Source organism: Chiloscyllium plagiosum, chromosome 12 (genome assembly GCF_004010195.1).
Source record: "Chiloscyllium plagiosum isolate BGI_BamShark_2017 chromosome 12, ASM401019v2, whole genome shotgun sequence".
Lineage (NCBI taxonomy): Eukaryota > Metazoa > Chordata > Chondrichthyes > Orectolobiformes > Hemiscylliidae > Chiloscyllium > Chiloscyllium plagiosum.
The window spans coordinates 13541794-13567674 of record NC_057721.1 but is presented as its reverse complement, the minus strand read 5'-3'; the positions used below and the strand labels follow the sequence as shown (position 1 = coordinate 13567674).

The 25881-nt window shown below is 37.5% G+C and overlaps 2 protein-coding genes across 4 annotated transcripts in view; one reads left to right on the top strand and one right to left on the bottom strand.

Annotated features, from left to right (window-relative positions):
* Nucleotides 1–9882, top strand: part of LOC122554993 (gamma-taxilin-like) — a 78213-nt gene extending 68331 nt beyond the window's left edge. For all 3 annotated transcript variants that reach the window (XM_043700503.1, XM_043700505.1, XM_043700506.1), the window contains 2 exons: nucleotides 4495–4590; nucleotides 6803–9882. In XM_043700503.1, the coding sequence (XP_043556438.1) occupies nucleotides 4495–4590; nucleotides 6803–7138 (432 nt within the window). In that variant the 3' untranslated portion in view covers nucleotides 7139–9882. The remainder of the gene's footprint in view (nucleotides 1–4494; nucleotides 4591–6802) is intronic.
* A 6988-nt stretch (nucleotides 9883–16870) lies between these two features.
* LOC122554992 (histone-binding protein RBBP7) overlaps nucleotides 16871–25881 on the bottom strand; it is a 37039-nt gene continuing 28028 nt past the window's right edge. The window contains exons 9-12 of the mRNA XM_043700502.1: nucleotides 23048–23124; nucleotides 20000–20057; nucleotides 18025–18135; nucleotides 16871–17793 (exon numbers count right to left, since the gene is read on the bottom strand). Of these exons, the coding sequence (XP_043556437.1) occupies nucleotides 17725–17793; nucleotides 18025–18135; nucleotides 20000–20057; nucleotides 23048–23124 (315 nt within the window). The 3' untranslated portion in view covers nucleotides 16871–17724. The remainder of the gene's footprint in view (nucleotides 17794–18024; nucleotides 18136–19999; nucleotides 20058–23047; nucleotides 23125–25881) is intronic.

Here is a 25881-nt window from a genome sequence, read left to right as displayed (position 1 = left end):
CTTCTCCTCCCTGACCTATCACCTTCATCCCCTCCCCCACTCACCCATTGTACTCTATGCTACTTTCTCTCCACCCCACCCTCCTCTAGCTTATCTCTCCACTCTTCAGGCTCTCTGCCTTTATTCCTGATGAAGGGCTTTTGCCCGAAACGTCAATTTCGAAGCTCCTTGGATGCTGCCTGAACTGCTGTGCTCTTCCAGCACCACTAATCCAGAATCGTCTCAACATCATTTCTTCTTCTGCTTAACAAGAGCTACAGTTTCTGTAGTAAACCACGGTTCCCTTACCTTATCACTTCCTCCTTGCCTGACAGAGACATACCTATCAAGGACACACAATATCTGTTCCTTAAACCAGCTCCACATTTCCATTGTCTGCATCCCCTGCGTTTTGATACCCCGTTCTTTGCCTCCTAAGTCTTACCTAATTGCATTATAATTGCCCTTCCCTCATTGATAACTCTTGCCCTGTGGCATGTACCTATCCCATTCCATCGCTAAACTAAACATAACCGAATTATGGTCACTCTCTCCAAAGTGCTCACCTACCACTAAATCAAACACCTGGCCAGGTTCATTACCAGGCACCAGATCCAGTGTGACCTCCCCTTAATCCACGGATGCTGCCAAACCCTGTATATTTTCAGCATTTTCTGATACTGTGAAATTTCCAGTATTCACAGTATTTGGCTTTTAGATTTCTCTCAATTGATTTGGAGACTCTTTACTGAAGTAATGAATTTATAAAGGTGCCATGCGGAATGTTGGTATGTTTTGTTTTAAAAAAGCAGATCTCTGATCTGAAGTTGATTTATTTCTGTTATGAGTTTGTCATCCACACAATGTAAATTTCTTATTGCATTGACATCTAGAATGTACTGTAATTTGGAAAATTGCTCATGTACATCCTGTCGACACATCACAGGAGAAATCCAACCCAGTGAATTATCACCCTAACTCTCTACTCTCTGGCAAAACAAGGGAAGGAGTTGTTGACAGTCCTATTGAGCAGCACTTAATGGAACGAAGCAGGGGGTGATGGTTGAAGGATGTTTCCAGTGGTGTACAGCAGGGTTTGATGCTGGGTCCCTTGCTGTTTGTCATATACGTTAATGATCTTGACATGGTATAATCAGTAAGTTTACAGATGATATGAAAATTGGTGTGGTAAATAGTAAGGAGAAAAGCCTTAGACTACCAGATGATATAGATGGATTAGTCAGATATGCTGAACAGTGGCAAATGGAATTTAATCCTGAAAGATGTTTGATGCATTTTGGAAGGGACTAATGAGGCAAGGCCCTAAGAAATGCAGAGGATCATCTTGGTGTGCATGTCCACAGATCCTTGAAGGCAACAGGACAGGCGAATAAGCTGATTAAGAAGGCATGGGGTATTTTTATTGGTCAAGGCATTGAATACAAGAGTAAGGAGATTACAATGGAGCTGTGTATAATGTTAGTTCGGCCACAACTGGAGTACTGAGAGATCCTGGCTGCCATGCTACGGGAAGGATGCAGTTGCATTAAACAGAATGCAAAAGAGGCTCATCAGGGTGTTTCCTAGACTGGGCCGTTTCAGCTGTAACGAGACATTGGATGGGTTGGGGTTATTTTCCTCCAAACAAGAAGATGGAGGGTAGCATGATGGCTCAGTGGTTAGCACTCCTGCCTTACAGCACCAGGGACCCGGGTTTGATTGCACCCTCGGGTGACTGTCTGTGTGGAGTTTGCACATTCTCCCCGTGTCTGTGTGGGTTTCCTCCTACAGTCCATTGTTGTGCAGGTTAGGTGGAGAGACCATGCTAAATTGCCCCACAGTGTCCAGGGATGTGCAAGTTAGATGGATTAGCCATGGTAAAAATGCAGGGTTATGGGGATAGGGTGAGGGGGAGGCGGTGGGGATGGGGGAGGGGTGCTAGGTTTGGGTAGTATGCTGTTCCAAGGGTCAATGCAGACTCAATGGGCTGAAGCACCTCTTTCCACATCCTAAGGATTCTATGATTCTATTCTTTGATCTGATTGAGGTGATTAAATTTCTAAGGGACATAGATAAGGTAAACAGGGAGAAATCTCCCCGTTATAGGAAGGCTCAGTAACCGAGGTCACAGTTTTAAGGTAAGGAGCAGGAGAATTAGAGCTGATTTGAAGAGCAGTTGTTTTCAGCCAGACTGTTGTGCATTTGACACTGCCTAAAAAGGTGAGAGAATGAGGAATCCGCGACATTTAAGACATAGTTAGGTGAACATTTGGAAGGTACACAAGGCTAAGTGCTGGAAAATGGGATTAGAGAAGGTGGATGTTTGATGACCGGCAAAGCCGCAATAGGCCAAAAGACTTCTTTCTGTTCAGTTAAAGCTTTGTCTTCACTGACTTTCACTTTGGATTAAGCCTGGACCCCTTAGCTCCTGCCAACATCACAGCCTTGGTCTGAAGAGCTAAACTCCAGAGCTGAGGTGAGAGTGACTGTCAAATGCTGCCTTGATGACAAGGACAGAGTGTGACTTCAAGGATGCCTACCAAAGCTGAAGACAGTGGGGACTCAGGCTATACAGGCCACTGGTTGGAGGTCATAGCTGGCACAAAGGAAGATGGTTGTGGTTGTTGGACGTCAGCCAACTCAGTCCAAGGAGCCAAGTGCTGGCAAATGGGACTAGATTAGGTTTGGATATCTGGTCTACATGGACGAGTTGGACTGAAGGGTCTGTTTCCTTGTTGTACATCTCTCTGACTCTATGACATCTCTGCAGGAACTCCTCATACTGGCTATTTTCTAATCACTCTGTTCAGAGTTGCTATGATGCACCTCTGGAGCAGGTGGGACTTGAACCTTGGTCTCCTGGTTTAAAGGTAGCGACACTACCACTGTATCTGTACGTCAGCTGTCCTTGTCATTCTAGGTGGTTACAAGTTTGGAAAGTGTTGTCAAAGGATCCTGGGTAAGTTGCTGAAGTAAACCTTATAGACAATACACACTGCTGCCACTGTGTGGAGCCCTGTCCTCGGTCCAACCATCTTCACCTGCTTCAATGACTTCCCTCTACCTTGGGGTGGCATGGTGGCTCAGTGGTTAGCACTGCTGCCTCATAGCACCAGGGTGCCAGGTTCGATTCCAGCCTCAGGCAGACTGTGTAGAGCTTGCGCATTCTCCCTGTGTCTGCGTGGGTTTCCTCTGGGTGTTCCGGTTTTCTCCCATTGCCCATAGTGTTAGGTGCATTAGTCAGAGGGAAATGGGTCTGGGGGGGTTACTCTTCAGAGGGTCGGTATGGACTTGTTGAGCCAAAGGGCCTGTTTCCACACTGTAGGGAATCTATTCTAATAAGGTCAGAAGTGGGGATGATCGCACAATGTACAGTACCACTCAGGACAGGTACTAAAGTAGTTTGATTCCATATGCTGCAACATCTGGGCAATATTCAAGCACACAAGCACACATCTTCAAAAAGAGAGAATTTAAGCATCTCATCTTGACGTTCAATTTCATTGCTATCGTTAATTCTCCCACTGTCAACATCCCAATGGTCAGTATTGAACGGAAACTTATGTGGACCAACTATAAACACTGCGGCTACAAGATGCCCTGATTAATTTACCTTCTGGTTCATCAAGCTTGTCCACCATCTGCATAGCACAAGTCTGGAATGTGATAGAATAGAAAAGCTTCCTGTATATGTGCAGCTCCAACTGCACTTAAGAAGCAACAATATCCAGGACAGAGCAGCCCATATAATTAGCAGCAGATCCACATTCACTCACTCCACCATTGATGTACAGCGGTGGCAATTTGAACTGTATACAAGATGCACTGCAGTAACTCACCAAGGATCCTCTGACACCACTATCCAAATTTGCAAACACCTGGAAGGAAAAGGGCGGCAGATGTATTTGAGCACCGTCACCTATAAGTTCCCCTTCAAGCCACACACTGTCCTGATTTGGAGTTAAGTCTTCATTCCTTCACTGGCTGGATCGAACATCTCTCTATAGTAGCACTTGTAGGTATTTGTATAGCACGTAGATTAGAAGCAGCTCACCACTACCTTCTCAAGGGCATTTGGGGATGGGCAGTAAATGCTAGCCAATCTGTGATATCCGTATCCATGAAATAAACATTTGAAAATTTTGCTTTTTGCATAGAATTAATAGTGAGATTTGATCTAACTGAGTTTCTGGTGTTGTGCACTGCATACTGTAAATCTAACTTTTTGTCAACTTAAAACAGAACTGGGATGTTTTTGCAATAAAATTGTCAGAAAAATACCAAGTAAGTCCTTGATGGCATTGTGCTGCATGTTCGGTCAACGGATCTGTTCAGTTGTTGCACTTCTGAAACCAACTGAATTATGTTGTTTTAGAAGCAAGAAAATAGATGAATGATTTGAAGAAGAAAACCTCAGCCATATTTGCTATTTATGTAAGCATCTTCTTTGGAGAGGGTTAAACATGCTTTGGTGTGATCTCACATTGAATAGAGTCTTGTTTTTCCCTTATGCAGATGACAAAAAAAATCAAGAAGCTGGAAAAAGAGACCACAGTGTGGCGTACTAAGTGGGAGAACAACAACAAAGCACTCTTACAGATGGCTGAGGAGGTGTGTGCTACTTTTGTTAATTGTCACATAGTCCACATTACAAACAATGAAGAACTGTGTGTTGTATTTGTACTGCGTGGGTGTTTGTTTGCACAAAAGGTGCAAGTTCTGGACTTGTAAACTTGATTTTTCTAAGTACCTACTTCGCAAAAAGCTGGTTTTCTGTAACTTGCTCAGAATTATAGTCAAAAAACATGGAAAGCAATGACATTCAAAATATTCCCGAAGTGACAAACGAGTACATTTAAGGTTGGGATGGAGGCATAGGCTGGGAGATGTAATGGACAAAGGATTCCATTGAACTCCATACCTTTACACAGCAACATTACACCTCAATCACTTTCTTTTCAAGGGCATATTTTCAGCTTCACACTAGATATACAGAATGACAACTGTTAACAGTTTAAAAAGTGTGTGGAATATCTGCATTATCCTTCCCTTGGCTTGCAAGTATGGTGTAGTGAGTGATGAACATTCGGACAAATGTTCCCGTTTTTCCTGCAGGAAATTTGTACTGAAGGAATGCTCCCAGCTCCACATCAGGGGTGACTGGTACTCTGGAACTTTGGACAATGTTACATTTGGTTTATGGCCATGATCAGGATAGTGGAAATCAGTAGGAACAGAATTCTGCTCTTTCCTTACAAGTAACTCTCCCATTCATGTTAACTCCATAATTTCTACACTATATGCATGTTTTAACAAAAAGCTGCCTGTTCAACAAGTTGTCCAAAATTTTGATTCTTCACCCAGCATAAAGGAGCTACATGTTGAGAACTGTTGCGCAGAAAATAATCAATAGTTTGCATCATGTATCATTTTTGAATTAAGATATGTGCCACTGAGTTTCTGCGAATAGGGGATGAATATTTTTCACAGCAGTAGTGTTTCTAACTGTCATTTCATTTGGTCGTGTGGAGGAGCGGTTTCATTTTGTTATGTAAAAGTGCTTTCTGTTGCAATGCTGTATGGAAGTTGAATGGAGTGATAAAGCACTTTCTGCAGCTCTGATACCAGTTCATATTGTTGCAGAGACAATGTGGGAAGTAAATGATGATCACAAGCTGATGAGTTAATGAGTCTTGAGTAACAGCCCTATATTTACTGCTAGTCACTTGATTGTAACATTCTCCATGGAGATCTACTTCATTAACACCCAGAAATTGTTGAGCTTTTAAAAAACCATTTTTGTTTCAACCCATGTTGCCTCTCTTCTTGCTCCTTTTACGATTTTTAATATGTAAATGGAAGTCTGAAATGAAACTTGTGCACCTTCTCCATGGATTTAGCAGACCCATCACATATTCTCTGTCCTTTGCTGACAGGATACTATGTGTTTGAAAATAGATATTGACAATTATTGTAGGTTTTGTAAGGTAACAAGATCAAAGACCTATTTTGGCTGAGTCTTCCCTTACAGATTTTAGCCTAATGGAGGGAAAAAAGAAACAGTTTAAAATCCAGAGAATGATGATCTTCCATTTCATTTTGTACTTGGCCTCCCCCCAACTTATCATTTGCATGTCTTTGCTTGAATTTCTGCTTCTCCTTCATGCACAGGGCCGCTGGAAACCAAAGCTACCTTTTTGAAATAAGACAGTGCTGGATGGTTCCCAGATGCTCAGATATCAATAAATTGTTTCGTGCTTGGGTAACTCTACCACAATTTCAGAGTCCAAAAATATGCAGGTTAGATGGATTGGCTGTGTTAAATTGCCCTTAGTATCCAGGGATGTGCAGGCTCGATGGAAATGCAGGGTTACAGGGATAGAGTAGGCAGATGGGTCTGGGTGGGATACACTTCAGAGAGTCAGTGTGGACTTGATAGGCCGAATAGCCTGCTTACACACTGTAGGGATTCTATTTCAAAATTTCCCAAAATATTACTAATGTAATACAGGAAACACAGCAGTGAATTTGTGTACAGCAAAGACCCCTAAATAGTCATTTGACTATGACTAGATCTTTTGTGCTTGTGATATAAATATTGACTAGAACCCAAGGAAGCACCTCCATTCTCTTGAGAGTAACACCATTGAACTAATTCTGTTGAGCCTACAGAGATGGCTTTGGTTTAATGTTTCATTCAAAAGGTGGAATCTCTGACAGTACAGCACATGGTTCTGCATTTCTTAGCTGTTATTAAGTAATTGGCTTGAATTTGTAACACATTGAAGAAAGAAGTAATACTATTTTTGCTGTTTTAAAACAGAAGACACTTCGAGACAAGGAATACAAAGGCCTACAGGTGAAGTTGGAGCGGTTGGAAAAGCTTTGCAGAGCCCTGCAGACGGAGAGGAATGACCTCAATAAAAAAGTGCAGCTTCTTCAGTGTCAGCTTTCAGGAAATGATCAGCCTTTAGATCTGACAGAAGAAGACTATCAGGCGTGCAAGACCCCAGATCCTCCCGAACTGGCGGTGGTGAACACTTCAAGTCAGGAGGAAGCTGGAAGCCAATCTCATGCTACAGCTATTTTAAATCAGGAATGTTCAACTAGCGACGTAGAAAATGCAGTTGTGGCTTCGGGCATAGATTCTGTTGACTAAAACTATCTGTTTTAAAGAGTTGTGTGGAGTTATATATTTTTGTGTAATTATTGTTTGAGTTGTTTCTTGGTAATTATTGGCTTTGTGGTGAGAATTTCTTACACATTTTTCTACCATATCTGTATTTTCTTAGGGGAAAAAGGAATTTATGTGGTTCAAGTAGTTGTATGGTGGGTCAAGTTTAGTCTACTTTATAAATTTTCATAATTAATTACAATTCCTTCATTTTTAAAATTGAAATTTTTGACATTGCAATCCACCACAACACAATACTTGGACTGAGATGTAAACATTTCATGTGATTTTAATAACAGACGAGTAACTTTTTTTAAAAAAACTGAGCTTGACTTTTTTCACAATTAGCTGCAATTGGATATGTTTGATTGGGACATGCTTCCAGAGAAAGGATTGCTGTTGGCTTTTCTGACATTGTGCTTTTTGGATCTAGAACTTCCACAAAGCACTGTTTTTTGAGTGAAACACTTAACACATGTGGGAACATCTCATGTAAAGAGTTGGAGAGTAACAGAGTGGTCTCTGATTGTAGATTGCTTCAGCTGAACAAAGGTGGATAGGAAACGGGCTCTATTAGCTGAGTGCCCTGTATGTTTCTCGTCAGTTGTCTTCACATGCCAGTGTCAGAATGAAGCTTTCAATGGATCATGATCCTCAGTAAATGTGTTGGGATTGAGCTTAATTTTGTAGGCCATTCTCTCGCCAATATTTTTGTTAGTTTGCAAAGCTCTGATGTCCCAGCATTGGAGCTGACCCGAATTTGTTAGTGGCAATTGACCTTAAAAAAAAATCTTTATTTTGTTTTGTAGCTTGTTTGGTCAAAGCTGCCATTTAATTTATTGTTTTCCTTCATTTATACTTCGTAGAGTTTTCGCTGACGCAATTTGTTTTTGAAATGTAGCTGTGGTAACTGCACTATCTTTTCACCTCAGGATTTGAACCTAGACCAAAGCTAAGGAGATAAAAATCCGGTGTCCCTGGTTCCAAGGGTTCCAAATTAAATTAGTTTTGACAGTCTGTATATCTGGTGCATCTGGGTCTAATAAGCCCAAAGCTGTCAGTGGTAGTCCTATCCCTCAGTTATTGTTGATGGAAAAATAAACATTGGTTAAACACTGTGTATGAAGAGTGGGGTCCTATTGAGGTTACTGATGAAACAAATTTTAACCATAGCAGGGACTTTTAGCTTCTAAAGCATGCTAAGCAACCCCCATCACCCTTCCACCCCCAAAACTAAATGCTGGGAAACTTGACCAACCAACTTGAGCCCTGGATGTGAAAAGAAACATAATTGATTACAAGATCCCTGTGGGTTTTTAACTGACATAGTTACCTGTAAAACCGTAACATTATGAACTGCCCTATCACTATATTGACTATTAAACAACACAATTCTCATTTCAGAAATGCTGATTCAGGCCCTGTTTTAGTCAGATTTTCATGTTCAGTATTTAACTGTTTTCTCTATCTCACAACTGGTCACCTCTTTCTCGCTCAGTCATATCTGTAAAACAATATTCTAAGTTGATTTGTCCCAATGACAAATGTACTTGACGCATCATTTTTATCTCTTTTTTTATCAACTCATTTATAGACTAGTTATGGAGGTGATCATTATGAAGAATTTCTGACTTCCTCATTCAGGAAAGAATGTTGAGGAAACTGCACCGCAGTTGTAAGAGTTTGAAACTGATTCATAAAGATCCAACATCATGTTAACATTAGAAACTGACTACATGACAATTACTCATGAACTACTGGTTACCAAATGCTATACTCTGTCAACATTTTCCTGTTAGTTTTAGTCAGCTGGACAGCTTATGTATTCTCTATGCAGTGTTCCCACTGAGTTGTGCCATTGCTACACAATCCTTGGGAATGTGCTGCATAAGGAACGCATGTTGCATGTTTAATAAAGTTCTTTTAAGATGTGAACATGCATTTTAGTATCTTAAAGGGACTATTTGGCACCCAAAATAGGGAAATCGAAGAGATTGGCTTCCATGCAGTATATCCTGCCATCTTTCCATTCTGCCTTTAACTCTGTTGTCTTCTTGATGCTCAACAAAGCATCAAGGTTAACAGCACTCTGTTAGGCAGAATATGCTGGGGGGTTTTTCCTGTGTGCTGAATTACTCCGCCTAAACCTGAGGGTGTGGTTATTGGTTTCTTCTCCTATCTTGACAGTTGCCACGCTAGTGCAAGTATTTGATATGTCAAACATTCCACTCGTTATTCAACTTTTTTCAGTTCTTTGCTCATCCTTACGTTTCTCTCTGGAATGTTATGGAATGTGAACCTACAAACCTCTTATGAATATGAATTTTTGTTTTGAGATGTTGAGTTTTCTTTAATCTCTTTGTATTACATGAAAATAGACCACTCCAAGTTTAGGTACATCCTGGTACGTCTGAATGCCAAGACTTGAAACTAACTTTACAACAGAATGTGTGTTTTGGAGTGAGCAAGTACTATGTACTTTTTGGTACAGAAGTTAATCTTTATTTGCTGAAATGTGTGTTGTAACTCAGCACTTAATTGACTTTGTATTTATCTGGAGAAAGCTTCTATTCTGGAGCAGCCTGAACAAAACTTGTCCTCAGGCCTCATACATAAGGAATATTCATTGGGTTCATGTTCCTATGTTCAGTTTAAGAGCGAGTAGAAGGTGCAGGAAAAGCTCTGCAGGTCTGGCAGCATCCATGAAGAGAAATCAAAGTTAACATTTTGGGTCCAATGAACCTTCCTCAGAATTCAGGCTCACCGGACTCAAAACATTACCTGTGATTTCTCTTCACAGATGCTGCCAGATCTGCTAAGCTTTTCCAGTGACCTCTGTTTTTGTTTATGATTTACAGCTCTTTCAGTTTTTTCGAGTGAGGAAAAATTGTTTGGGAGGATGGAGCAAAAGCACCAGCTTTTCTATACTGCTTGTGCACAACTTAAAGTTGCAATGTAAGATGAAATATAGTTTTCTACAGGTGAATTTACAGAACAAGACAAAGAGCTACTTGGAGGATGGCAAAGTTGGTTTCCCATCGTATTGGATGCATGAACACTCTGGTACTGGGAACTCGAAGGATTCAGTTAGGCATTTTGTGTATTTGTGAATGCCAGAAGAGAGGGATTTCAAGAGCAAAAGTCTAATTTATGCCCATTTGAGTAGTTCCTTTCATTTACAAGCAATAAATCCATGGCTGCTTTCACTATATTCAAAATGATAGACTAATCACCTCCACTGAATCTGAAGTTCAGTTGCTGGCCTATTGAAAAGATACAGCAGTTCTAGCGATATTCAGGGGAAAAAAACTCACCAAGGTGAGAACCACATTCCAAACAATGCTTGTGTATGACCTCTTTCCTCACCGATAATCAATTATTACTTTTTAGATAAAGTATTAAGTTTATTTGAAGCCGAGCAGAAAGCATTTTAACCGATCCTGATTTCATCATTGAAATCAGAGCATGTTTTATGTATAATGTATTTAATCCACAGTAGAATGAATTGATGCACCAATATGTTCTGTAGTTAGGATGCACTTAATGCAACTATAAAAATTGAGTAGAGACCTGGAACAGTTACACACAGAAAAACAATCTGGCATCTCTTGCATATGGTAGCTGGAAAAAGATTGCTGTTAGAAGCCACTCTTAGACTCGGGTTTGCTTTGGTATTCTGTGGGTACAGGAAAGCCAACTGGTATTTTTGGTACCCGAAAGCAGAGAATTTTTATGCCATTTTCTGTAGTTTAGAATAACTATTGAAGGTATACAGTCTGACTTCTAGCAAAGTTAGTAAAATATCTCATGTATTTCAAATAAGATTGTGAAATCAAGCAGTTACTTACAATTACTTAAACACTGGCTGTAATCTAATCTAAACCAGATATAATGTGATTCATTTGACATCACCTTTTAAGATAGTTATTTATTGAGCTGAAAAAGTCCCTTGTTTGAATGCAGTCAGTACCTTAACATTGATAACCAATTTGTATGCATTCTACAATTATAAATCCCTGATCGTGAATTTCCTCTGTTGAGATAAGTCTTCAATCCAACAATTAATAATAGAAAGTATGGATTAGCACAATCCAATTCTTCCAAGTTAGTTCACCTTTCTGGTATTTGCACTTGGCTGGCAGAATTACTGCCTGTTTTAGATAATACTTAATGTAAAGGTGTCTAGCAACTTGTCAGAAAAAGTAAATAATGCCTGCTCAACTCGTCATCATGGAACGACTCCAGCACAGGTTGAATCTGTTACTGTATTGTTCAGCACTGACTTCACACTTTATGTAAATTTGACATCAATTTGCAAAATTGCTAAGATTCAAGGAATCTGTATTGCCTGTGAAGTTGCACTTCTAATCAGGCAAACAAAAATGCTGCTTTGTGATTTAATTTGTTTGTTAAAAGATCATAAGATACATATATCAAACGATATTGACCAAATGATTTAACTTACAAATGTGAAATTGAATATCTTTTAAGCAGCATAATTGGCCAGTGTGATTGAGATTCACAGATGATTTCTTTCTGATCTACATTATTGACCGACTCTTACACCCTTTACATTTGTTCCAAATATCGTCAAATCATTTCAGAAAATGCATCCAGACTGTAATTGGACCAAACTCCTTTTCACTTGTGTGGTAAAATTGTCCATAGCACTTAAACTACCTTTTTAACAATTTTTGAAGAGGCTGGTTGGATTTCTTGCTTTTTTGACCAAGTAATTATTTAGTGCAATTACTTGCACATAAACATGAAATACATTAATATTTAAATTTGAAACATTTTGCTAAAGCTACCCATTTAGAATTTTCATGGCTAATATTGGGGGGGGGGATCAGATCTCACCTGTATTAAAAGAACATTGCTTTTACTTTCTACAGTTTTTTCTTTTAAATAATCAGAATATTATACAACATGCAAAATCTAGTGAAGATAGTGTAAAATATTTTGCCTGGTTGTTGATTGACATGACTTCAGCAAATTAGGTTAATTCTTAATTCTGCTTCTTGTTTTCTTAACACCCCCTTGTGGCATAGCAGGTGATTTCACTCCATGACCAGTAGAATCTATCCTTTCTCTTTGTTGCCTAAACCGATCTCAGTGGAGATGATGTTGGGATTGTGGGACAACTACAGTTGACCTAATTTTACTTGGACTTAAAAGTGGACAATCAGGATTTCCCTCCTGATAACAAATCAGTGAAAGTCTTGCTGTAAAGTATAAGTGAATTTTAGGTTACAGGAAGATTACATTTTTGTTGTTGAATATGACATACACTGCCCTCACCTTGCACATGAAAAAACTTCACTTGGAGGTAAAAGTATTAGGAGTTTGTTGAGTCTCAGAACCATAACCCTAAAACAAATCAAGATTAGAAGTGGAGGGGAAAGCATTGTTATACAAATGTTTGGTGTAATTTTTTTCATGTTTCATAACTGGTAAGAGACTGGACTGTTGTATTTTTAAGCTGCTGTTCCTTGCACTTGACTGGCTTAATGTGAACCAGTTAAAAGTTTATTCATCTTTTAAAAATCACACTGTCTTAGGTTAGAGGCTGCAGCTTCTAATGGGAAGGGAGGAGAATTGGAAACCATTTTCAATATTTTTAAAAATGCTTTACTCTGGATATTTCAGTATGTTTCATTGAAACTGCTGTCAAAACCATCATCATGGTATCTGAAACTTGTTTTTGATATTGGTCTTCCTACTTTAATGTGCTGAAGAATAAAAGATGCAGCTTCTAATCCACATGTTACTGCAATTCCAAATCAAACTTGTTAAATTAAAAAAATACAGACTCTGTATTTCTACTTTGAATGTCTAATGTTTTGCGTATATTGACGCAAAAATAGGAGATGTTTGGTGCATAGCATGTCTTCCTGGTACTGCCTGATTATAATGGGTTTGCTGTCTGTGTTGATCAATGTTTTACATGTGGCAAAGTATGCTGTATTGATGGTGCGTTTACACATTTAGCTGGGAATGCTGTGGTCAAAACCTCAGGTGATGATGAGAACAAAAAAAAATCTACCTCTGAAGATTGTAGCAGAGAATTACTGTGAAACAATGAGGCAGAAATCGTCAATACTTAAATCAGTTTTATTTTTTTCAGGGGTTTGGGCAAGTATTTGAATGGGTGGTCAGCACAGTCATGTTTTCAAATTTTCACAAGTTTTGTAGAATCCTGAAATGTGAATCTAAAATGTTATTTACTAAGGACATGTACAAAGCAAATCAACAAATATAAGTATAGATAATTATTGCTGCTTTCTTTTGTCATGTGTACTTCAGGTTAGAAAGTTTTACACATTATTGAATTGGTTTCTTGTTTGGTTTTCAAATGTTATTTCAGTGCAGTTGACATTTCATTTACCCATTTTCATATTAATTGATGGTAATACTGTTCCTGGTTTCTAAGGGTGTTTTAATAATGTAGCTTAAAGCAACAGAGATCCATATTTAATATTGTTCATCACATTTGTGAAACATAGAATTCCTGCAAAATGAATCCAAATCAGTCAGGTGAGGTAATGGACTTACTATAATTTGGGAATATTTACACATTGATAGAAATAACCTTTTGCTTGTAAAACTGTCCCAATTTCTCCCCTCCCTGCTCCACTCTTAATTTTCCATGTCTTAGCAGAAAGGACCATGACCTGTTTATTTTGTATTCCTTTATCTATGTGGCCAAGATCAGCAAAGAGCAAAATCCTTGCATTTCTCCAAGAAAACAAGCTCAATCTGTTCAAGAACCAGAAAGCATGAAAAATCTTCATGTGGAAACATGTTTCTTTAGAGCTTGAGGAATAATGGAATATTGATGTTTTAACTTCATTCCAACAGGATAAGCTGGAACAATGATTTTATGATAAAAGCATGGTTAGATGTCACGTGGAAAACATGAAATTTATATGCTGACATTTTATGAATTGTCTTCAAAACTGACCACAAATTACACGTTAGAGTATTATTAACAAGCGTGGTTCAGTATTAACACTGAAAAATATTTAACTACAGCTTCTATAATGCAATGGTTGCATTCTTGTGCAATCCCACATTAGAAACTGCGCTTAGTGTTGGCAATGTAATCGCTTTAAAAGTTTGTGCTTTAGAAACGGTCCCCAATTCATCAAGTGTGTTTACAGCAAATTTGCATTAATGTAAAATGATCTGTATTTCCTTCAAGAAGATTTCAATTTCTTTTAGTGAATATTTAAACAGTAGGTCGAAGTTGCAGAATTAGAGACAACTCTTAACGTCACTTTTTTAAAGTACAAAAAGTCTCCACGTTTCAAATATCATTATAGAGTTTACTGAAATTGACATTATAGGTTTAGTATATTAATTATTACTTTAAAATTAAAAACTATCACAGTAAGCAGTCCAAATGTATTGCTGATCACATTTTAGTGTAAATGCAGTTGAATTTGGAAAAAAAAGTGCCAGGTTCCATATTTCAAGCTGTAATAATCTCAACTACCAACTTTATTTTATATTCCCCATAAATATTATAATTTAAATGTTAGAGTCAGATCCCTCAGCAGTGAAATTGACAACATTTCATAAAAGTGCTTGAAGTTTAGATCTCTTCTGCTAATGGCAATTGATGCTAGATCAATTGTTAGTCGAGGGTATCAAGAGATCTCTATATGACGACAACACTTAAAAGACAGTTGGACAGGTACACATAGGAGGAAATTTGAGGGATAAGGGCTGAATACAAGTAAACAGGTCTAGTTCAGTTTAGGAAAACTGATTGGCATGGACACATTGGGTCAAAAAGACCTGTTTCCATGCTATATACCTATCTCGACATTGAAAAATAAATCCCTGTATGTGTCATTCAGGTGCCAGTCTGCCTTGATGTCAACAGGACCATACAGCCTCATGGAACAGAAAATACAACACTTATTATTGTAATTCCATTGAGGAAGTATATAATTATGCATGATTTGGAGGGACATTCGACCTCGGACCTTCGGGTGACCATCCTCCAAAATGGACTTCAGGACGGGTAACAACGCAAAGTGGCCAAACAGAGGTTGATAGCCAAGTTCAGTACCCATGGGGATGACCTTTGGTTCATGTCATACTATAGAATAAAACACACACACAATCCTACAGACCCATACACTCACTCAGAATCATCTCTCATACATAAACTCTCTTTCATATGTTCTCACACACTCCCAAAAACACTCACTCCCTTTCTTCCCCCCCCACCCCAACCCAAGCACATGTTTGTGACGTGAAATTGTACTTTGAGAATTACATTTTATTTTGCCCAAAAACTACATGAATCCATGTAAGATTCTGTAAATCCCTTTTTTAGGGATAGAATCAGTCTGAACATTAAGGCACAGACAGCCTCACACAGCATCTCACCTTCAATGCATTATTTGAGCTTACTTGAGAATGTAACTTCTAAAAACAGTTCTGGGATTTACATATGAAAACTGAAACCAACATGGTCATTCTAAAAGATGAGGGACTTCACAAACAATCCAGGTCTTTTTCAATATATAATTTCAGTTGCATCACACTAAGCTTTTGCTATAAATTCTGTATCCTACGATCTCATACACGACAGCCACCTGCTGAAGGAGCAGCACTCAAAGCTTCCAAACAGTCCTGTTGGACTGTAACCTGGTGTTGAGAGATTTTTAACTTTATAATTATGCAAGATACCAACAACAGAACATCAGCCATTCCAATAGCACATTTCATTTGTGTTACTAGAATGTTGATCTGTTTTTCATAACACAAGATTATTTCCATTATTTATTGATTTTGCAAAAATTGACATCCTTCAGCATCCATCATGGTTTCAGCCCATTAATCCTACTTCTGTCAATGAAGAGAAATATGTCACAAACAAAATATTGGTGAACAAAGACTACCATCATTCCAACTTGCAGAAGCAACTGCAAGACATTTTTTCTGTGTTAAATTTGTAAGAAATTGTAACTTTAGCATCAAAACAAGTGATTGATGTTTCTATGTAAATATGGACAGAACCTAGAGTAAAAATCCTTCAAATTGGAGGGTATACATAATTTAAATTGTGTTCTCTTACCTTTCTGCTCCACCTCCAATGTGTCGTGAAATCAAGTAACTTGTTGAGCAGTCAAAAACTTCATTCATAACAATGTTGAGTTCAGAAAAAAACAAAAGGTGACTTCATTGAAACATACCAGATACTGAAGGGACTTGATAAGGAAAGATTAGTTTCTCCTGTCTTCGGAATCTAGAACAGAGATGTAGTCTTGGGATGAGAATAAATCTTTTTGGATTCAGATAAAAAAGTCATCATTCAGATTGTGAATCTTTGCATTTCTCTATCCCAGAAGATTGTGGATGGCTCCATCATAACAGCAGATAACATTTTTAGATTGAGATTCAAAGGTGTGGAAAGGCAGAAGATCAGCCATGATCATATAAAATGGCTGAGCAGGTTTGAGGGGCTGGATATTGTACTACTTATGCTCTCAATATTTGTGAATAGGTATCCACTCGGTTAGCATCTTACAACAGAAGAGAGGGGGGAGAAACTGAAAAAACACAAGTGCACCACTTGTATATGTGACTTAAAGTTTCATTCACAGCAGATTTACAAAATCAAACTAAATTAATTTCTTAAATGTATGTTGATCAGTTTCTATCATTTATGGTTACATGTTAAAAAGCATAGCTAAATTGTAAAAATTACAAAAGGTTTATTGTTTTTATATCTCTGCTCTACAATGTGCACAAATGCAGTTGTTAAAATGAGGAAAACACAGAAGCAAATGTCTACATGAATTCTTAAGTGCACATATGTTAGAGCTTCAAAGAGTGTAAGAAAACTACACCACAACTACTGAAGTCTGCAGCAGCATTTCACCACTTAATGCTGGATTATAAATGTAGATAAAATCTTTCAATATGCAATAATTTCTAATTAGTCCAAAATTGTGGGCATGGTTGTTATACGCTTTCAGAATAAGCTGGAAAAATCAATGCTACTTAGAACCACTAGAGTGTAGTTGTGTGTTGGTAGTTTGGAGGGAGTTAGGCAGAAATAAACCAAAGAATTTCATGTGTTGAAATACGTACTTTGCATTAAAAAAAAACTCTTCAGCTTGAGTGTTGAAAAATTGCTTTGCAGAGATTTTAGCAATTTTAACTCTCTTCCACTGGAACCAAATTATATGCACATTGAATTAGTGCCCCTGCTGCCAATCACATTTCAGAGTCAGACTGTATATTATGTAATACCGCAACACACAAGTATACACGTTTGTGCTTAAGCAGCTATCAATAAACTTTTATACATACTAAAGGAATACAATTACACACTACTATATAAATCAGGCTTTGCATTCTCAAAACACTACCAAATTTCTGTACGAAGCTCACTGAAAACCAAGGAGTTGCACGTCAGAATTTGCATAAAGTGCTTCTTATACACAAGCCTCAGCACTTCAGTGGAAAAAGATTGCTTGGAAACTTGTTACGATTATCTGTCTAAATAAATTTTAGACTCTTTTTAAAGAGGTGGTGTCAAATGGGGTTTATGATCCTTGGCTCTCAAGTTCAGATGCAGGTGTATCAGGTTCTTCATCATTGTAAATATTCTCAGCCTGAAAGAGAAAAATCACACAATCAAGCTGCAACCAATATGGTTAAATTACATAACTATGACTTGGACATTAATTCGAAGTTTACAACTTGACTGAGGGTTCCATAGTTTTCTTTATTGACGATTAAAATATGAACGTCATTAAATATTTCAGGAGAGTGACCATGATTATTATTTAGACCAAAACTCTTAAGATAACCTGATAGGTGATCCTGCAAGGCCAAACACTCACCATCTGCCAAACTTGCATAATATTGTCTTCTGATACAGAACAGATTACCCATGGTTCATTTGGATTCCAGGAGAAATCAGAAATTTTTGCAGTATGTCCTCCATGAATAAACTATTAAGAAACAACAAGTTTTTCAGAACAGCAAACAGTTACGTATACAAAGCATTCTCACGTAGAAGTCGTAAACATGATGTGTCACAATCATGCACCCGAATCTAGATATAACATCTCCCAGCTTTTCATCTCTGCATTTGCACCAACACTGCAGTGCTACATCAATATAGATTCTATCTTTTGAATATGACTTTAGTGGTTTTGGTGCATGCTAAAAGATCCTGTGGAACAATGTTAAATGCAGAGTTTTCATCTGGTGTTCTAACGGACATTCCTTGCTCAGCCAATAGATAGATGACTGGCTGCTCATATATCCCAACTGTCTGTTATGTTCTATCATGTAATAGTTGACCTCTATTACAGGCATGGTATTAATGACACGATACTGATGCTCAGTAGCAGCAATCGGTATCATCTACAACATGCACTGTAAAAATTCTCCAAAGATTCTTTGACAGCACCTTCCAAACCCATAACCACTTTCATCTAGAAAGACAAGGGAAGCAGGTACATGGGAACACTGCCTGCAAGTTCCTCTCATTTAAAATGTATCAAAAATAAGAGAATATAATTATGAAACATAACTTCGAAGTATGAATGAGACAGTGAAAGGTCAATATACCTACCAATGAAAATAAAGGAAATATTTTGGATTATCAGAAGACAAGATGGAAGTGACTAATGTAATCCCATCCCTGCCACCAAGAGGGTAACCAGCAAACACAATGGCTATTAAAAGGTAAAAACGCTCTTGTAAAGGAAAATTAGATAAATATTTTAGAAAAGGATTATGGAGAAGAGGAATTTTTAAAAAGTCAAATTACACAGCTCCAGTTCAATAGCAGCACTATGAGCGACTTTCTTCAATGCTGAAATGTCTCTATCTTGTTCTATCATCGAAGTATTAAACTGAAATATTTGAGATATTTGAAATATTAAACTGAATAGTGGCACCTCAAAACTTAAATACATAAATAACAAAAATTTAGTCAAAGGGGTGACCAATTTGAAACCAAAACGATCGTCTTAACGAAGTGGAGACCATAGCTGAGGTATTACGCAATCCTCAATATCACTTTGCAAGAGTCTGGATTGAAGAATAAGCCATTACCAATGTCGCACAAAAGATTCAGAAAAAGGTGAAAAGTGAATACATAAAAGACAAGCTACATAAGAACACTGTCAGGATTCAAATTAGTAAAATCACTTGATCCAGATAAGAAATTGCTGATAGAAGAAAGGATGAAAATTAAGATTGCTCTGGCCACAGTTTTCCTTGTATAAGGTATGGGGTGGAAAATGTTACACTCTTAAAGAAAGGGATAAATCTAACAAATCCCAACCAATAAGCTCAGTGGCAATGATGAGAAAACCTTTACAGAATGGTCCAGATCCTCTGGACATGGGAGGAGATCTCCAACTCAACATATATTACTGATGCACTTTGGGACTACTGCACTTTTTGTTTTTGCTTAGATATAAATAATTTAACCAATGTGAAAAAATTCAAAGTTAGCAGAAGTTATGAAACTCAAAATATAATAAATTGAAAAGAATGGGAAGCATCAGATGTGTACTGCCCTGTAAATACATAGCAAATGAAATATGAAGGGATTAATTTTAGTAAGGAAAATTAGGTTTAGCAACATGAAGAACAAAGCGACAATCTTGAAATTTGACATAGCTAATTATGGACAAAATCAAGCAGTTGTAAATGTTCAAAAAATGAAATTAGACGTTTATAAAAGTAAGGTCATCAGGGACATAGAGAAAAAGCATGAAAACAGAGTTGATGCTGGAACTAAAAGAATTAAATGATCTAATCTTCCTTGTCGTCTCCATATCTTGCACAGAAACCTACCAGTAGTTCTGGCGGTCCATCCTCTGCATCTTCAGCGGATTGCTCTTCACCAATTTTACTACAAAACACACATTTAAAAAAATCATTCATAAATTCAGATAACCATGAAATTGGTCTTACACCTTAGCAGCATCTGTCTAAGAACACCTAAAAGAATGTTACCAAAAGGATATTGCTGGACAAAGTGCAAAAATATTTACAACGAAGATACAATCACTAAGTACAATTATCGTGCAAGACTTAACAGGTGGTGGCTCTAAACTAGCAAAATGTGATCAATGTTACCAAGAGGATGGGTAGGTAGACAGATGATGCTTCCATTCACAGACAGTTGAAAACTATGGGTCATAAATATAAATCAAAAAAGTCATCCGTAAATCCAATAAAATAATTTGGAACAAGGTAGAGGCATTTAAGAGAAAAAAAAAGTTAGATGCATGTATGAGGAAAGAGAAGAGAGGGATATGCTGAATGGTTAAATTGCAAGTCAGTAGAGCTTCAGATGCACAAACTCTGGCAAGGTTAAGTTATGCAAGACAAATTACAGTGCAGAAAAAAAACTAGAATTCTAAAAAATAAGAATAGCAGATAACATGGGTAAACCAATTTGCAATATGCAATAGTTAAACAGACCTTCTGTACAAAAATGGTAAGGAAAGCAACCACTTCTCGAACCTCAAACCATATATAATCATAGTCATACCATATCAGCATTAACATACATCAAGTTTTTCCGAAGGACTAAGACATTAGTTATGTTTTTGTGATTAAATTCCAAAAATAATCCAAAAGTTAACTATTTTGAAATCTCAACAAACCTCAAATAGCATTTGATTCAGCGTTGAAAACAAAAGATACCAAATTTATAATGAATGCACGTCGTCCCAAAGGATGTTCATGTTGGCCCAAATTACAGAATTAAAACAGATCAAGAAAATACATCCATTCAATAACTTACAAACCTGAGCAAATTTCATTCTGCACTGAAACAAAGTCAACAGCAGTTTTATTATAAACGTTGGTCACGACCAAATTTCAAGTTAGTTAGGACCCAGAAGTTGTCTACATGGATTTTGCTTTTAAACAACTGTATCTTACCTCTAATCCTTTCAGATTTAAGTTCAAGATAAAAGTAGATATTCTTTTTTCTTTGCAATAGTCCACTAGGTTTAGTGACTATTGCAGATCGACTTCAAGGGGTTTCTATGCTCATCCACAGTTTCTAGCTTTTCATTGTTTAGAATTTGGTCGCCTAATTCTTTCAATTTATCAATTATACCTTAGTAACTTTGTTCCCACCTACTTTTAATGCAGTCAGCAAACCTTAACATATACTTTACTATCCCTTTATCTCTGTATCACAGATAAAATACAGAAAGCTTGTGGCACCAGTGTGGATTGCGTCAATATGTGTTCATATCCATTATCCCTATTCTGTTTCTTAGCCAATCCAATAGGCTGCCTCTTATTCCAAACTATTTTTTGTTAATGGCTTCTTATATTGAACCACATCAAACAACTTCCAGGAGTTAATAAATAACATTCACATACACTCTCTTATCTACCATATCCATTATCACTTCAGAAAGCAAGCTAGGTTCTTCAGAACCTTTCCAAATCCATGCTGGCTCTCTCTGATCGACTGCATTCTAACAGCTCTGCCCATTACAACAGCTTTTTAGTCTGATAGGACTATAAAAAATAAAACAGAACTGCAGATGCTGGAGATGTGAAACAAAAACAGAAATTGCAGGTTCAAACTCAGTATGTTTGGCAGAATCCAGGAAGAAAACAGAGTTAAGGTTTCAAGTCCAGTCACACTTCAGAGCTTTAATCAGCACTATAATTTTTTAGTCCTGATAAACCATTTATAAATAGTGAAGTCACACTGCCAATACCTAATCCAATCTTGAATCAAGAAACTTGGTAGATCACGATCAATCCATCAACAATTTTTCCTGAGGTAGGACCCATTCAAATTTTTGATTCTTAATCTCATTACTTTCTCCACCACCTCTTTATTAAATATAAAAATCATCTGGTTAGGCTCGCTCTCTCCCTTGATTTTTGTCTTTTCCTTGTACTTCATCCTCCTCTTTTACAGTGAAGAAATACAATTTCAATTATAATGTCACTATCTCTGAATATACTGTAAAAACCTCATGCATTGTCCTTCATAACCACTGCAAGATTTTTCCCCCAAATTCTCTTTTTGCTGCTCTTTTACTCCCAGTCTGCAGAATCTTAATTGATCTTTGCCCTTCAATCAGGCCTTTGTTTAATATTACACTACCATTCACTTCCCATATTGACCAAGTTTGTTGAACCTCCAGAGGCCAAGCACTAACTTTTAGGGTTATTATAAAGGTGCTGCATTCTAGTAAATACTTGTTTGGACATTTTCCAGCATTCACCCAAAGATTTATTCATTAATAGATGTGTAGAATATGCTGCGGTCAATTTCAGTCTCATCCCTCCACAGGCAGCCTCATCTAAATTTAAAAACCTTTGCTTGTGACTCACCATGCTTCCTCTAAAATCTAATATTAATTTCTATTGTATTAAAATGTCACCACTAGCTAGATATTTCCTTACTGTTGAATTGATTAATTCCAGTTCATTATTAAATCTAGGACTTATCTTATTGGTTCCAGAACTTATTGTTTCAGAAAAATGACTAAATGAAAAGAAATCTGCTGTCTTTGGAACTTGAGCCATTTTGCCACAATCTGTCTCTCTGCAAAGAAAAGTCTTCCATTTTTGCATCAAGTTTCACTGATCTGTGTTTGTTTGCCCTGCTATTTTATCACTGCTATTTTGTACTCCAAAAGCAATTTCCAGTGTTGAAACTTTATTTCTCAATTCTACCCAATATTTTTATTGTATATTAACATCACTGATGTCCTCTTTTGCCATTGCTTTAACAGTGTCCATTATCGACACTAGTAATTTCCATCTACTTGAAGAATATTGTCACTTGATGCTGATTAAGCTCAGTGCCTCAGGGATAAGAAAACACCCAAATAGAAAAGAAAAATGAAGAATTACCTTAAATCCCAGACATTGAGGCGACGATCAGTACCACTGGAAGCAAGGATAGTTTCATTGTGTGGCGACCACTGCACCTACAAAAATAAAATCAAACATTTCAGCACATTGGCAAGGTGTGTGGGTGTGGGGATGAAAGGGGGGAGGGGGGGTGGTAGTAGAGGAGAGACAGTGAAAAGGGAAGCAAAACTGAAGAAAATCTACAACAAATGAGAGTCGCAAAAACTCATTAGCACTGTTTTACAGTACTAATACGCAAAGTTTGTTTTATTCTCCCATCTGTGGCTAATAAATAATCAGATTAAAATCAATGTTAAACTGGATCAACCATTAATGAGCAACTAAAACTACAGTGATGGCAAAATATTTTGATGAATCGTTTTTAGATTACAAATTATTTCTTGACTCAACTGCAAAGATGTTTAAAACTGATAAAATGGGAGTAATAATAAAATAGAAATAAAGTGGAATTTCCACAATTTGCAATAATCCCAATGGTTGATATGAATTGGCAAATTAAAGATTTTCAAAATTCTTGCTTTACACATTCAATGTTAAACATGATAAATAGAAAGAACATGAGAATAATCCATGTTATCTGAAGCTCCACTCATTCTTGGGAGAAAGGCTGAATAGGTTTGACATACATAAACTGTAGTTTGAAAGAATGACAAAAACTTATTGTAGTCTATATAATTATGAGCAGATTGTAAAAAGTGGATATTTGTGTAGGATGTTTCCTCTTACAAGACAGTAAACCTAGGGTACACAGTTTAAGGATAAGAGGTTTCCTTGATAAAGGCAGAAGAGAATTTTCTTCTCAGGATCAATAATAGTGTGAAATTGCTTCCCAGACATCATTCAAGGCTTGATTTTTAAAAAATAATTCATGGTGGATTTTGATTAATGAGGGAGTCAAGTGTTCTGGAATGCAGAGAAGTAATTGGAGATGAAAGCACAACCAGGTCAATCATGATCTTAATTGGCCAAGTGGTTAAAACAAAACATGTTCCACTACTCAATCTAGAGACAGACACAGACACAGAAAATGTCCAATCACCTATTTTCCTGACATCAAAATTCAGCTCTAACAGGTTGAAGGGGCTCTCTACTGCCAATTTTTAATTTGCCATCACCTGTCTTTCTCACAAAGGGCCACTCTCCCAGTCTAATTCAATAATGCTGACTTGCTGTACACTTCTCCTAGCTATTATGTCTGCAGATGAGCTACACAATACATGGCGAGGTCTCACACACAGGATTGTGTGCAGATAAATAGTGATACCTTCTGCTTACCATGATCACTTCGTCGACTGTGTCTCAAAATATTTCTTTCTGGATTAGGGAATAGTTTTCATTATTCTGACAAAAACTTCCAACAGCTCGTTCAAAGGACTATACCAGCTGCAAATTTAGATCAATGGAGCACAACTTTGGCAATGGAATATTGTATTTTGAGTTTTAATGCAAAATGTACCACACATTATGCAGGCATCAGTACAATTAAGAACAATTGCCACATAATTATACCATCTGGATGCTAAGTTTTCACATTGTATTGGATACATTCTATGAACAAGCTATAATTATTGCCCTTGGCCTAGCATTTGCGCTGCAAACCAAACCATAATTGCAGATGTTGGAAAGTGAAATAAAAACTCAGAAGTAGCTAAGTAAGAATGCACCTTTGGAGGCAGAAAGAGAGTTAATGCTTCAGGTAAAGTAAAAGCAAGATACTAGAGATGCTGGAAATCTGCATTAAACCTGAAAATGCTAGAGAAACTCAGAAGGTCTGGTATATTCTGTGGAGAGAGAAGCAGAATGAGCATTTTTCAGAAATGATGCAAAGGACACTAATAGAAGGCAAGTTTATTAAAAATCCAATGTCACATCTGAACTGTAAACCCTTCCATCTATATTAGAAAATTGGCTCAAACATTTCCAGCAACATGAAGCCCTGATTTTAGAGAAATCCAAGATATCAAAAGATCAGGGAGTGGTTCTCAGAGCCAGCTAAGGCACGTTTGGCTAAAATGGCCACCTTTACGATTCCATTTTCAATATCGATCTGTGATGCTACATAATGCTGAACATCCACAAGGAAACTTGCAAAAAGACAAAACTAAATAAAAAGTGTGTCCATTAAGAGTGCTTTGTCTCTACAGCAGTGGTTTATGATATCCTATTTTTATTAAACTGATATTTAGTGGAAGACACACACATGGCTGGTTGCATGGCTGCAGGATTTTACAATAAATTGAGAAATCTGCTGGCCTCAGAGCTACCATACAGGTCCTGCATGAAAGTCAGTCATATCTGATGCCAGCCTGTCCTTCTACCACCACATACCATTCTTTATAAACTAAGAAACATGCTTCATTCAGCAAATAGACCAATTCAGTGCCTCTTCTCCAAGTGGGAGTTCTCCAGCAGCTCTTTAATCCTTCATTTAAGGCACTGAAATTACTTTTCTTTTTACAAACCAGATTCTCTCTAATTGTATTTGGAACAGAGACTATTTTGAGAGACACTCACAAAAAGATGGATCCATAAATTTGGGCACCTTTCAATCCATGGTGTACCTGCTGACATCCTCATCATTTTGTGCATATTAGGTAAAGAGTTAGACAGATCATCCACCAGTGGTTCATTTGAAGTGTGCAAGTGAGACACTAATGCCCAATTAAAGATCGAACTCCATTACTGCAGCAAAGGCTGTGTCTAACATATAGCAAAGTGCAAGTCAGAAGATTTGAACCATATGGTTGATGGTAAGTTAAGGCAGGGAGGGGTGACCTCTTTCCCGGGTCCACTGTGCTAATCAGAGCCTATGA